The sequence below is a fragment of the Micropterus dolomieu genome, linkage group LG22 (assembly GCF_021292245.1).
Source record: "Micropterus dolomieu isolate WLL.071019.BEF.003 ecotype Adirondacks linkage group LG22, ASM2129224v1, whole genome shotgun sequence".
Lineage (NCBI taxonomy): Eukaryota > Metazoa > Chordata > Actinopteri > Centrarchiformes > Centrarchidae > Micropterus > Micropterus dolomieu.
The window spans coordinates 24,715,690-24,729,419 of NC_060171.1; the positions used below are offsets into that span (position 1 = coordinate 24,715,690).

General features: G+C 43.5%; 2 protein-coding genes across 2 annotated transcripts; both read left to right on the forward strand.

The window, feature by feature from the left end:
• The first annotated feature begins 233 nt into the window (after positions 1-233).
• selenoo1 (selenoprotein O1) lies at positions 234-8,329 on the forward strand. The gene is made up of 9 exons (XM_046038428.1): positions 234-892; positions 1,185-1,388; positions 1,493-1,670; positions 2,069-2,199; positions 2,309-2,586; positions 2,709-2,877; positions 5,751-5,936; positions 6,209-6,365; positions 6,602-8,329. The coding sequence occupies exons 1-9, from the start codon at positions 339-341 to the stop codon at positions 6,824-6,826; spliced, it is 2,082 nt and encodes a 693-aa protein (XP_045894384.1). The 5' UTR covers positions 234-338; the 3' UTR covers positions 6,827-8,329.
• Positions 8,330-8,708: 379 nt separating this feature from the next.
• Positions 8,709-13,730, forward strand: mapk12a (mitogen-activated protein kinase 12a). Its single transcript, XM_046038432.1, has 12 exons — positions 8,709-9,143; positions 9,971-10,100; positions 10,380-10,438; positions 10,579-10,690; positions 10,795-10,824; positions 10,956-11,003; positions 11,227-11,341; positions 11,987-12,058; positions 12,222-12,301; positions 12,435-12,513; positions 12,598-12,771; positions 12,912-13,730. Exons 1-12 carry the CDS (start codon positions 9,025-9,027, stop codon positions 12,977-12,979), a joined length of 1,086 nt encoding a protein of 361 aa, XP_045894388.1. The 5' UTR covers positions 8,709-9,024; the 3' UTR covers positions 12,980-13,730.

Consider the following 13,730-nt stretch of genomic DNA (forward strand, 5'->3'; position numbering starts at 1 on the left):
TTTTAAACCCCACTGCATTACATTAGCTGTAAAGATTTGAATCCACACAGTGATAATTAAGATACCTATGGATCAGAGTCCAGGCATTTTATTGTATAGTTAGGATTACTTAAACAAATACCGAGGACTACATTATTGTCTAAATATTAGTTTGATATTCATTTTAGTTTCGTCATAAGTAGTTCCATTTGTACTGCGTGTTTCTGGTCGGACAAATAATAATGTAACACAGTCTGTCTCGCAAACATCCGCTGTAACTTGCAGGATTATGAAAGCATGATTAGTGACCACATTGTAAGTGCGTCAGCGAGTACAAGCGGGCAGATGGCGGTGTTTGGATGGCTTATTTAGGGCCTCGTCTGGGACGGTTACGCATCTTTCTCCCCGGTGTTACCGTGTTCAGACTCCTCGCTACGGTCGGGATGGACGACATGGGTCTGGCAATGAGTCGTTCCCCGCTGGAGCGGCTCGACTTCGACAACGTCGCTCTCAAGAAACTCCCCCTGGACTCGTCCGAGGAGCCGGGGGTGCGGCAGGTGAAGGGAGCGTGTTTCTCCCGGGTGAAGCCGCAGCCGCTGACCAAGCCTCGGTTCGTGGCTGTGTCACACGAAGCCCTGGCGCTGCTGGGGCTCAACGGAGAGGAGGTCATGGACGATCCGCTCGGGCCAGAGTATCTCAGCGGATCCAGAGTTATGCCTGGATCCGAGCCCGCCGCTCACTGCTACTGTGGCCACCAGTTCGGCCAGTTCGCCGGGCAGCTGGGCGACGGGGCGGCATGCTACCTCGGGGAGGTGAAGGTGCCACCCGGACAAGATCCCGAACTGCTACGGGAAAACCCGAGCGGCCGGTGGGAGATTCAGGTGAAAGGAGCTGGACTGACCCCTTATTCCAGGTACAAGGCTTTGTTTTTGTGTCAGTTTGTATTAGGGTTAGCAAGGATTATTTTACATGTATATTGGGAAGAGAAGAGACAGGCTGGACTCACCGGTTATTCGGATTTCACCAGAGAGGTGAAACCATAAATTCCCCTTTTTGAAGCTTTACAGATCACCTAAGAGCAGATGTGTTTAAAGAGTGGCAGATGAGTTTCAGAGGGATTATTAAGCTTTGACACAGCTGAAATGTGGGTTGTCCCAACATAATCAGGAAAATGTCCCTTTCTCTATCTATTCTGTCCTCCGTAGACAAGCTGATGGCCGTAAGGTCCTGCGCTCCAGTATAAGAGAGTTCCTGTGCAGCGAGGTTATGTTCTTCTTGGGTGTTCCCACCACCAGAGCAGGCTCCATAGTGACCTCTGACAGCAGGGTCATACGGGATGTGTACTACAGCGGGCATCCTCGCCATGAGAGATGCTCTGTGGTGCTCCGTATTGCTCCCACCTTCCTCAGGTGAGCGCACATTGTCGCCTACTCTCTATCTGTCACGGATGGCTGAGCTTCTTGAGATGTACAAACAAGAGCTTGCTAGTCTTAGTTGTGCACTCTCTGAGCAGGTTTGGATCCTTTGAGATCTTCAAGCAGGCCGACGAGCACACGGGCCGTCAGGGTCCCAGCTATGGACGTGACGAGATCCGAGGTCAGATGATGGATTACGTCATTGAGATGTTCTACCCTGAGATCCAGCAGAATTACCCAGATAGGGTGGAGAGGAACGTGGCTTTCTTCAGAGAGGTCAGAGCACACGAGTCCCACTCTCTCCCACTCGTCACCGCACAAATCTCTGATTTCAGGTCTACAGCCTGATGTGTTTCTCAAAGTGTACTGTGTATTAGCAGGTAGCGATTCGAGGCCTAACGTTATAGTTTGCAGCCAACCAAGAACATTTGGATCCTCTTATCCTGTTAAGCTGCTGTAGATGGTTCACTGGCGGCTGAGTCACTGTGCACTCTGCTCAGTATGAGATTAAGATACTAACAAGGCATTAGACTCTGGAGACTTTTGACATTTTCCTTATCTAAGTAGTCATTTAGTAAGAATTTACATTATCCATACTCCCCAGGGGTTGATGGGGATTCAGATATTTTTTGAAACACTCTAATGTTAGATTACTGTCTTCTCCCTGGCTGTAGGTGATGCGCCGTACAGCTCGACTCGTGGCTCAGTGGCAGTGTGTAGGTTTCTGCCATGGGGTCCTGAACACAGATAACATGAGCGTCCTGGGACTCACGCTGGACTATGGTCCATATGGATTTATGGACAGGTCAGACACAGTTGGTCTGATTGATCCATTCTCATAATGAACATGTTGTGGGTACGAAGTCTCCATCACTCATCAGATTATAGAAAACAGCTTTCCTTATTTCTCTCAGGTTCGATCCAGATTTCATTTGCAATGCCTCTGACAACTCCGGCCGATACTCCTACCAGGCCCAGCCAGCAATCTGCAGGTGGAACCTAGTGAAGCTGGCAGAGGCTCTTGCCCCAGAGCTGCCCCCAGACCAGGCTGAAGCCGTTATGGACGAGTACCTGGATCTGTATAATGGATTCTACCTAGAGAACATGAGGAAGAAGTTGGGCTTATTGAAGAAGGACGAGCCTGAGGATGAGATGCTGATCACTGAGCTGCTGCAGACCATGCACAACACAGGTGGGATGGGAGTCTAATGAGAGCGCACTGAATCTAGTGAGAGACAAAGCATGTGAGAATACAGTTTATACATGCAGTACTGCATATAAAAGTATTTAAATTTTCTGCCCTCATCCCTTCAGGTGCTGATTTCACCAACACCTTCCGTAGCTTGAGTCAGGTTTCCTGTCCCACCGAGGGAGAAAGTGAGGGAGAAGAGGACCTTGTCAAGAAAACCACAGACCTGCTTGTGGAGCAGTGTGCCACCTTAGAGGAGCTTAAATCTGCCAACAAACCCACTATGGATCCACGGTGAGCTAGCCAAGCATATATATATATTTTAATCTATTTCATACCATTACAGAAATAAAAATGTAAATGAAACCTAGTTTAGTTCTTTAGGGTGAGGGATTTGGAAAAAAATGGTAAATGCAGCGAGAGAAACATAATTACCTGCACATGTATCACAAGGTTTTTGCCCTGATAGAGACTTTGTGTTTATGGCGAGGTCGGGCTTTCTGTCCATCCAGTGCTGTAGTCCTGAGTAGTAACTACAGGCCACATTGTAATGAAATTTAGTATGGAAGTTCATGGTTTCCAGAACATGATTCCCATCATTCATATTAAGTTAAGTGACCACTCTTCTGTCTAGGTCAAACAGTTCTCTCGGACACATGGTCCATGACACATTCTTGATATTGTATCTTGAAAACGAAGCTATATTTAAGGGAAATGTGCTGTGTATATTCATGGTTGCCAGAAAATGGATGCTACTACTTTAGGTGATTAGATGATGATCAAAAGAAGTACAGTAAGATTGCCATGAGATAATTGTTCACACTTCCCAGGCTGTCCTGATAGCCTGTCTTTTAGCACCACCCTTTGGTGTTCAGAGAGTCTATGGTTCAGAGACACACACACACACACACACACACACACACACACACACACACACACACACACACACACACACACACACACACACACACACACACACACACATATATAATGCAAGTCCAATGTTCACTCTCCAGTTCACAGTTTAGCTCTGTGCTGGTCACCACCAACTCCTGAAGGAAGGATCTGCCTGTTTAGCTGTTCCACCAAGTACTAAGACTAAAAAGCTCTGTGGAGTTGAGGGAAACTGCAGAGTTGGATTATAATTAGTGGTGTCAATCGATTTAAAGAATGTATTCAAGTTAATCACAATAAAAGGCTGTGATCAATCATGGATAATCACAAGTTTAAAATACTAGTATTTACTTGTATTTTGGGGGGGGGGGGCGATAAAACAAATACACATGTGGTGTTGGAGTAAAAAAATGCTTGACAAAATATTTAGAGGAATCGGGTTTAAATCTTTACTTTATTATAACATCTCAGCTAAGTTTTGATCATTTCGAACAGATTAGAATTAGAATCTCTTTATTGCAGACTTATTTAGCAGACAACTACATAAAGAACATTTATAAAGTAATGTCTGCTACAAAGTGAATGTAAACAGCTTACCCCCTTAAAATAACTTAAAATAAATCAGGAATAACTCCTCAACCATTTGGCCTAGATGCATAATTCTAGTCTCCTTTGAAAGGTCAGAAGCTAAGCAATATAAATCCACAACTTCCATTAACATATTTATTTTACCATTACAGAGTAAATGAAGATGCAATAAAGAAAAAATAGGATATTTTCATCCTCGCCTGGTAAAAAAAAAGAAGCTATATTTTAATGCAATAAACCGTCAAAACCATCATGGGATAGATTATAATGCAACTGAATATATTTTAATACACCTGGAATGCGATTGTAACTGTAAACTCAGTGAAAATAAATTAAAATACAACAGTTATCATATCATCAGTTTTTTTTACCAGTTGCTCAGGCAGACTCACACAATGTGGCCTGCCAAAGAAAACTGTCACACGGTACTGTTGACGCAGGTGTTGCCAAGTACCTTTGTGCAATATGGGCCAGCTTGCCATGAGCATCTTTGTGTGCAGACGACCACTGTACTCCTCTCTGGCCAAGCACTGGAGGTCCTTGATTCTGGGATGCTACATTTTGCCGTGACAGATTTTTGTTTTCCTTTCGTCTGTTGTGGTCCTCTGTGAATGCAGCTTTGTAGTGCACTACATAGGCAGGGTCTGAGAGAGGTCGTATGCAAAAGGTGGCAGAGTGCAGGCAGCGCCACAGAGCAAGACCCATTTATCACCACCCAGGAGCTCAGTGACATACCTACAATCACACAAGACCAGATGACACCCATTTAGGGGACAGGCCTGAAATTATTTCTAAAATAAAATAACAATGTCTTATACACTTATTTACGTCCAGTGATCACCGGGCAGGGCAATACATAAAGGTTGTGCCAACTGCCCCACTTTCTTTGCCTTTTCACCCCCGTACAATTCTTGAATTCCTGTGCCGATAATTCCCCTATGGCTTGTAAGATGGGTGAGGCGATCTGGATAATGCCTTGAAGCCCTTGGTGCTCAACAATAGTGATGTGCCTGCAGTTCATGGTGATCAATTTAGCAATTACGTTGGTTAGCTTAGTTGTTGTCGCTTTGTTCACAGACTTGCCCTGGCTGCAGGCAGTTCATCACTGCAAGACCTGCACACAACTTAAATGCGTTTGCCAGAGCTTTCAGTAATTCGGCCTAGTATTATGGTATTATGATTAATTTGCTTTTTTTAAATTGTGTGTTAAGGTTTCCAGATTAATTGTGAGCGTTCTAATGTTACTAATGTAATGTAATTGGTACCGATCCTCAACCCTGCTAGAGCTGTTTTACTTTTTGAGAGTAACTACCTGTAACCTGGCTGCCACAAATGGAAAGTCATTGGAGAAGGAATGACTTGCGCCATCTTGTGTTTCTCCAGTCGTTATGCCACTGTCGTGATTTGGCAACTGAGAAAAAACAAAATGTCATGATCTCTTGCATACAGTACTTTGTAGGAAGCTATACTTCCTGTTTAACTTGATCTTTATTTTATGCCTGTAAATGTAGTCAGTGGAACAGAACGCTGCGTAAAGATAATCATGTCTTTGTTTTGTCTATCTCGTTACCTCAGATTACCCATGAAGTATCTAACATTGCCTGCGCTGGCAGCCCCAGTCCTCTGCTTTCTCTAGCATGCCAAAGAAAATTAAAATTGTTGTGTTTTCTGTCTCCGGTTGACAGTGAGCTGGCGATGCTGCTCTCTATGGCTCAGAGCAACCCAGCGCTGTTCCAGATGATCTCAGACAGGGGGACAATTGCGAGGCAGTTAGACAGACTCAGCAAACTGAAAGACCTGATGGAGACTAGCCAGGAAGAGCTGAAAACCAAACAGGCCGAGGAGTGGACCGGCTGGATCACACGCTATAGGTGAGGTATGGGGGGAAAATAAATAGCCGGATAGAGGGAGGAAGATAAGATATGTGAAGGAAATAATGAGCTTGCAGATAAAACAAGAGCAGAGGGGGAACTGCATGGACCGGATAAGAGACTTTTTTTTTTTGGGTGGATGGTAATTTGGGGGGGAGGGGACTGATAAAGTGGGTGGACAGAGAGAAAAAGGAGGAAATGGAATGTTGAGTCTGCCATTGCTCCCTTACTGTAACTCTCTGACTGAATGTTTTGTGTTGGCACTGCCGCAGGAAGCGTCTGGCCCTTGAGCTGGAAGGCCAGAGTGATGTGCAGGCCGTGCAGGAGGAGAGGGTGAGGGTGATGGACAGCACCAACCCCCGTGTGATACTCAGGAACTACATTGCCCAGAATGCAATTGAGGCGGCTGAGAATGGAGACTTTTCTGAGGTCAGGCCTGGATCCACTGTGATGGTCTTGTCATTTTGTTTGAAAACCATGTTCACCTCGTGCTTTCCCACAATAGAGTGTCAATTTACAATACTCTTGTTTTAGTTTAGACAGAGAAAATTCAAATGTTACCAGAAAAAGTGTTTCTGTAGCACTCACTTTTTGCATTAGGTGTGATTACAAAGCAGCAAAATGAAGATTTGAATGCAGTTAAGTTACACTGAATTCCCCCGCAGGTCCAGCGGGTGCTCAAGGTTCTGCAGAAGCCTTTTTCTTCACAGCCAGGTCTGGAGCTTCCTGCATGGGTGGGTGGAGGCGAGGGCACCGGACAGGCAGAGAGGGACGAAGGAGAGGAGCAACAGCAAGAGGCGGCGTCTACATCTACAGCCAGAAATCCTGTCCCATATGACAGCAAGCCCCCGGCTTGGGCCCGTGAAATCTGTGTCACATGATCTTCATAATAACTTCCTTGATCGTTAGCTTTTCTGCCTAAAATGATGAGAGAGTTTATTTTTCTTATTTTTTTGTATCCAGTCACTGTAAAACTTTCTCTCTTACTTTGGCAGGCAGCGTCAGGGAAGTTAGAATGAGGCACCGCACCCCACAGGCCACCTAGCTGTACCAAAGCAGACAGGGAATAAGTTGAGTTTGGTGGTATAAAAATGTGACGGAAGCCGTGCAGTGAGTAAACCTCACTCCACGACACCTTAAGAGACGCACTGGCGACCGGCGCTAGCGCTTGTGGGTTTTTAGCCTCCTCGTCAGCGGGTCCGCCTCCCGTACCCGAGGTTGCTGGCTCGAGTCAGGAACTGTTCTTGGGAGCAGCCGGATACAAATACATAGAATTACAAATATGATGCTGGGAAAGGGCTTTAATGTGATTATTTTCTTCCATAGCTATACAAATCAACATTGAAAGATATCAGTGTTTAACATATAAAGAAATTAGACATCATATGAGCTGTGTTCCTCATGCATTCCTGCAGAGGGCATTTGTGCTTCAAACAGGATGTCACCGTGTTTTAAAAATGACTAGACGAGGGGTTGCCTAGGTCACCCATAAATCCATGGTAACATTTTTTTACGGTAGAATTTTTGTAGATGCTCCTGAATGCAAGATGCATTAAGTTCAGGGCGGGGACCCGTTTATGAAATATCTGGCATGCAACCAAAGACATAAAAAATTGTTTGTCTTGTTCCCTGCCTGCTTGGTGTTCAGCTAGCTACTAATGATGACTCAGACAACAAGTCCTACAGTGACCTGTCTGACTCTGACAAACAGTGGGGTGTCACCTCAACTTATACCAAATATTTCTGTGTGAGAGTGAGTGAGTGATTGGGAGAAAGAGAGGTTGTTCGGGGGTATGTATTTGGGAGAGTGATTGCTCTTGATCCAATAAGCCGCAATAGAAAAACACGCACAATATATATTCTCCTGTAATAGAAAACATTGCCTTTTGCCACTGTCATAGCATCACTTTATATGCACAGAGCCACAAACATCACTTACCACTTTTTGCTACTTAATATGTTCAGAAAGCATCTAAACAAAACTACAGTAGATGTCGAGATAAGGAAAAGTGGAAACTGCAGGTTAGATTTGACTGTTTTGGTTAGGCTGTGAGTCAAACTTCTAAGGGGAAGTAGATTGCGCCACAAATGAGATGCTATCAAGTATGGTTTTGTTGAAGGGGGAAAACCCATTCACCATTCATGAATCTGTGTGAAGTGATCATCACTTGCTCTGTTTGAACCAGGATCATTCTTGTTTGTTTTCTAAATTAATTGAGATTTGTTGTCATTTCATGTATTAAAACTGGACTTCCACGTGAAAAAGGACATAAATGGAAATTAGATTATGTAGCCTATCAGAGTTGTATGTTTCCCTAAGAAATATGAAATATATGGTTGAGCTCTCCCTCAGTTATAGCCTTAATATGTTCTAATAAACTGAGCAATCAATATTGTGGCTTTTATTTTGTGGCTTTTCATTGTAGGACTGAACTCCAACATCATTTCTGTGTTTCATAACATTTTACTTGATGTTGTCATTAGAATACTCCACACTGATGCAGGCAAATGTTTAAACTTTCTATTTATATAAATGTCATATAGACCAAGTTGCAATCTGAAATTTCCAGTTTGTTTGCTTACAACTTTTCTTGTTCTGTTTCTGGCGGCATGACACGGTCTTGTATTTCTTGTATAGCTGTGTGTCTGCACACCAGGGCGTCAGTAATATTCATGTCCTAGCAAGTCTCTAATATTTGTTTCCCCACTCCTGCACAAAGCATTAAGTGCACAGCACTGAGAATTAGCCTACAGTGAGTGTTAAGTGCCATTTAAGCAGGCCGGGGAATATTACCGACTTTCAGGTTGATATCAACGCCATTCAAAGTCGTGTTGTTAGCCCAGTCTCATATTACTCACATTCCAGTCTCTTATTTACCTTTAATTGTAGGCCTTCAGCAGGACTCGGGAGTGGCTTTTGGTGACCTCAGGGTGCGCCCTGAGCGCCTGACACGCACAGAGCTGCGCAACGATCGCGGGCAAGCGCATAGGTGGGATCCGGGACAATGGGTGTGTAGCGACGGAAGAGACAAAACAGCAAAAGAAGAACCTCTCACAGACTTCTTCTATTTGATTTTTAGTAAATAGGATGTCTAATCGAGTCAGACCCGGCTACTACCGCCAAGAAGTCAACAAAACATCATGGGAAGTACCGAGCCGGTACCGGGATCTGAGGCAGGTGGGGACCGGGGCGTACGGGACGGTGTGGTAAGTGAATTCTGCCAAACAGGAAGAAGCTAAATCACCGATCGCACTGCTGGTTTATGTAGTGCACGATAACAAAGAAAACGACGGAACAGATGGTGCCATACAAGCAGTCGCACTGTGCCACGGCAAAACAAAAGAAAAGTATCTGCGCTGCGCCGAACACATGCTCTTTCACTTCCTTATATGATGGAGACACTTGCACCCTCGCTTCATTACGACCATCCTGTCACCTTTTGTCGTCTCTAAAAGTATTGATTTAAGAAGAGCGCATGGGTGGTTTAGAGGTGAATGGGGTGCGTGTTTACAGTGATGCACAACGATGGAAAGCAGCTTTTTAAAGCACCGTTGTGCGTCTCGCCGCATGCGGCCCCTTTGTTTTCAATGATTAACTCTGTGGGCGGCCTATAAACTGCTCTGACCGACTTAGTGCAACTTAATAACACATGAACAACTTTGACAAATTGTGGTCAGATATGGCTGCAGACGAAGCCGCCTGCTACAGTCAGGTCACTGCTAGTAGCAGATGAGGGAAGAGGAGAGACGAGGTGTGTGTGTGTGTGTGTGTGTGTGTGTGTGTGTGTGTGTGTCGCGCGCGCGCGCGCGCGTGTAAACGCAGGTTTGGGCTTGTAGTGAACATTCCTGGTCAGAAGGCAAAATAGTTAAATCTATACTCAGATCAGATTTATTTTCCCCTCCCTGATCACAGGAAAGTTGATAGATTGGATTTGTATTTCCTCACACTGGCCATACGTTACAGATGAGCTATTGTTCTTTGGAACATAATATATAATTTATCATATGCAATCTTGTTTATTTCTTGCCCTCAGCTCCGCACTGGACTCCAGAACAGACTCCAAAGTGGCCATCAAGAAGCTATACAGACCTTTCCAGTCTGAACTCTTCGCCAAGCGGGCCTACAGGGAGCTGAGGCTTCTCAAACACATGAAACATGAAAATGTAAGCACAGTCTATAATGGCTGCGTAGTTGTGGATTCCATTCTTACATATGTATGTCCTACTTTACATACTCCTGGTTAAATTGGGAATTTCCTCCTGGGCATCTTTAAAAAGGCTTATCCATTTAGTTACTTTCCACCACTGAATTTTACAGTTCTGACTAATTTATATAGAAAGAGGAGCATTTCTTTGTTGAAAATAAACTAAAGGATTGTACCGTTCATCTATGTACAGGCCTACGTACCTGTGTAATATATTGTATTGTATTTCTGTCTGTAGGTGATTGGCCTATTAGATGTGTTTACTGCGGACCTCTCTGTGGACAAATTCCATGATTTGTAAGTGCACTTTATGCTTCTGCTACTGCCGCAGGGCAGTGTTAACCTACATTTAACCTGTGCGCAGCTTTAGACAACTTATTGCAAAGTTGCATCCCCTTGGAAAGAATCTTGCTCATAATGTTTCCTTCCTCTTCAAGTTATCTGGTGATGCCGTTCATGGGGGCCGATTTGGGGAAGCTGATGAAGATGCAGACGCTCTCACAAGAAAAAATTCAGTATTTGGTTTATCAGATACTTAAAGGGCTTAAGGTAGAGAACTGTACATTGTTCACACATTGTAAACACTTTATTACTTTACTGCTGGATTTTAATTGTACTGTTGATTAACACCCTGTTATATTCTTTTATTACAGTATATTCATTCTGCTGGTATAATTCACAGGGTAAGTTAAAATGTGTTGTGTTTGTTTCCAGCATGTAGCCTATGTGTGAGATAAAGACTGTGTTCACACATTTTAGTTTTCTCTTCCTTGTTTGCTACAGAAAGTTGGTCTTTTTATATACTTTTTTGCAGGACCTCAAACCAGGAAATATTGCCATCAACCCAGACTGTGAGCTAAAGGTACATATGTACAACCCAAACAAACACAACCCATCATGTGTCTTCATTAAAGAAATGTAATTTATGGAGTTACAATTTAAAATGGACAATCTATATAATGTCATTGATGCATTGCCCAGAATTTCACTGCCAGTTCTACATTTTTCAGAAAGTCCCTACTTTTTACCAGACCTGTGACCTCAGTATGAGTAAGATTTACATTCTTGACTTCGTGCTCTGACAGATTCTGGACTTTGGTTTGGCGCGGCAGACAGACAGTGAGATGACGGGGTATGTGGTGACTCGCTGGTACAGAGCCCCAGAGGTCATCCTGAGCTGGATGCACTACACTCAGACTGGTAATGAAGAGCTAATTAAAGGAAAAGGCACTCTTACACAGTCATCTTTCATCCGTGTGTCATGTTCAGTGCTCCACATTAGCACTGATTCCTCTTATTTTAAGATGTAGCATGAATTCATTGCTTTTGTGTTCTCGCTTGCCCACAACTGTGGGCTGCTGCTTCAGCTAGTGGTTGACTTCATTTTCCAGAGACCTTTACAACCTCCAGGGAACAGGCATGGTCTTGTTACTTCAAATATTTCTTGCACATGCCTTGTGTTTGCAGCACATCCTGGTCTATTGGTGCTACATAGAAATGCAGATACATTAGTATTTATCCCTCTTGACAGATTTCTCTGTATGATTGTGAATAACGAGTCTACAAAGCAGCTAACAACTCCACTTTAGCTTCATTGTAGATACATTGTAGAAATACACCTCATAAATAGAGGACACTTTTGTTTAATTGAGTCAGATGGTCATAATAAGTGTAAGCCACTAGGTGGTGATCTTTTAACACATTAACTTATATTGCAGGCGCTTTGCAGGGGAATGCATGCATGTTTTGCTGTTGATCACTGGCCCACAATGTCCTGTCATTTTAAATCCCTTAAGATGGTAACATAAAATCTGAAAGGTGTTTTTTTCCCTGCTTCTTCCTCAGTGGACATTTGGTCTGTGGGCTGCATCATGGCAGAGATGCTGAAAGGCAGACCTCTTTTTAAAGGCAGCGACCGTATCCTTTCACCTCACTGGCACCTCGCATACATTCATAGACTTAAACAAGGCATATACTTTGTTGCATGATCATGGTAAAATGTCACTTTTCTCTGTCCTCCTTGAAAGAATTATCTTGTGTATCCAACTTTTCACATTTGACCCTTGACCCCTGTCCTCAGACCTAGATCAGCTGACTGAGATCATGAAGGTCACAGGAACACCAACTCAGGAATTTATATTAAAACTAGATTCTGAGGATGTGAGTTCAGAACTTAAAGATACACTCCCTGATTTTGTTGTAGGACCCAATCGTGCCCCCAAGGCCCAAATCCCGTGAGTTTTAGGAGTTACAAGGTTTGTGCCACATTAAATGTATTCATTTAATCTCTCAGGCCAAACGCTACATCAAAAGTCTTCCAAAGGTGGAAAAGAAAGACCTTCAGGGGATGTTTCCCGCAACTAATCCACAAGGTAGGATATGCTTGGCCTCTTAATTTGTTGTCTTTTCAGTTTGACAGTGAGACTCTTGATTTCCTGTCTCCGCTCTTTCCTCAGCCGTGTCTGTGCTTGAGCGCATGTTACTGCTGGACCCACAGAGCAGGGTAACCGCTGCGGAGGCTCTCGCGCTGCCTTACTTCTCTGAGTTCAGAGAACCAGATGAGGAGACGGAAGCACAGCTGTACGACCACTCTCTAGACAACGCAGACCTGTCCCTGGAGCAGTGGAAACGTGAGGATGAATTGGGGGAGGGGGGGTAGCTGATTATGCTGCAAGGAAGCAAATAAGAAAAAAAGAGATGAAGGGAAAGGAGGAGGACCATATGAGTTGTGTTTTATTGATCTATGTCCTGCTGTGTCTTCTTTCTTTAGGTCACACCTTCACAGAGATCTTGACCTTCAAACCTGTTGTGCCAGAATCCAAGGAAACCTCACTATGAGACACCAAGAGTCGGCTATGCAGTGTGGGGACCAGAACAAACTAACATGCCTTTTTATCTTGATCTCAACTGAGAAAACTCTTTGATGACAAAGCTTAATGAATGCCAGCGGATGCAGTTCACAAATCTCTTAAGTGCAAGCTGCTGTGTTTTGGACCTTCCAGTTGTGGGTCTTTGCATCAGACATTGTCAACTCAGTTGCTTTAAGTCAGGTAATAATAAATGAGTGGTACATAGTAGGAGAATTTTTTTTTTTACCAAATACAGCACTTGGTATAAAGTATGAATCAAGAAATGGCAATTTAATTTTTTTGTTTTACTATAAATATATTGTAGTCAAACTAATACTGAAATTCTTGACAAATCCTGGTGAAATTCAGTGTTTATTAAGGATGTTTCATTTGAGTCATTTGTATCAGCATCATTTGCAGGCAGTAGATCCAGGACAATGCTTGTAGTGGAAGCATGTATGCGTGTGTGTGTAGTCTGCATGTGTGCTTTGACTTCGTAATTTCTCCCAGTGGCCTTTAGATAACGGCAAAACAAGAGCAAAAAACACTCAGCTGCTGCGAAATCCATCCCATAGCAGGTTGTGCAACATTCACATCTTAATTTCAAACCAAAAGCAGATGTTAGTTATTTCCATTTACATTGTTTTTGAATCAGAAAGTAGCACAAAACATGATGTCTATGTTGATTTGTGAATTGATGTGTCTAACATCACTCCTGAGTTTGTATTATTAAAGATTCT

What these genes read in the sequence shown, in the direction of transcription:
- mapk12a (XM_046038432.1), top strand. Translation starts at nt 9,025, where the DNA reads ATGTCTAATCGAGTCAGACCCGGCTACTACCGCCAAGAAGTCAACAAA. An exon ending in AACACATGAAACATGAAAAT is followed by an intron (nt 10,101 to 10,379) that starts GTAAGCACAGTC and finishes TTCTGTCTGTAG; the next exon opens with GTGATTGGCCTATTAGATGT. An exon ending in CTGCTGGTATAATTCACAGG is followed by an intron (nt 10,825 to 10,955) that starts GTAAGTTAAAAT and finishes ACTTTTTTGCAG; the next exon opens with GACCTCAAACCAGGAAATAT.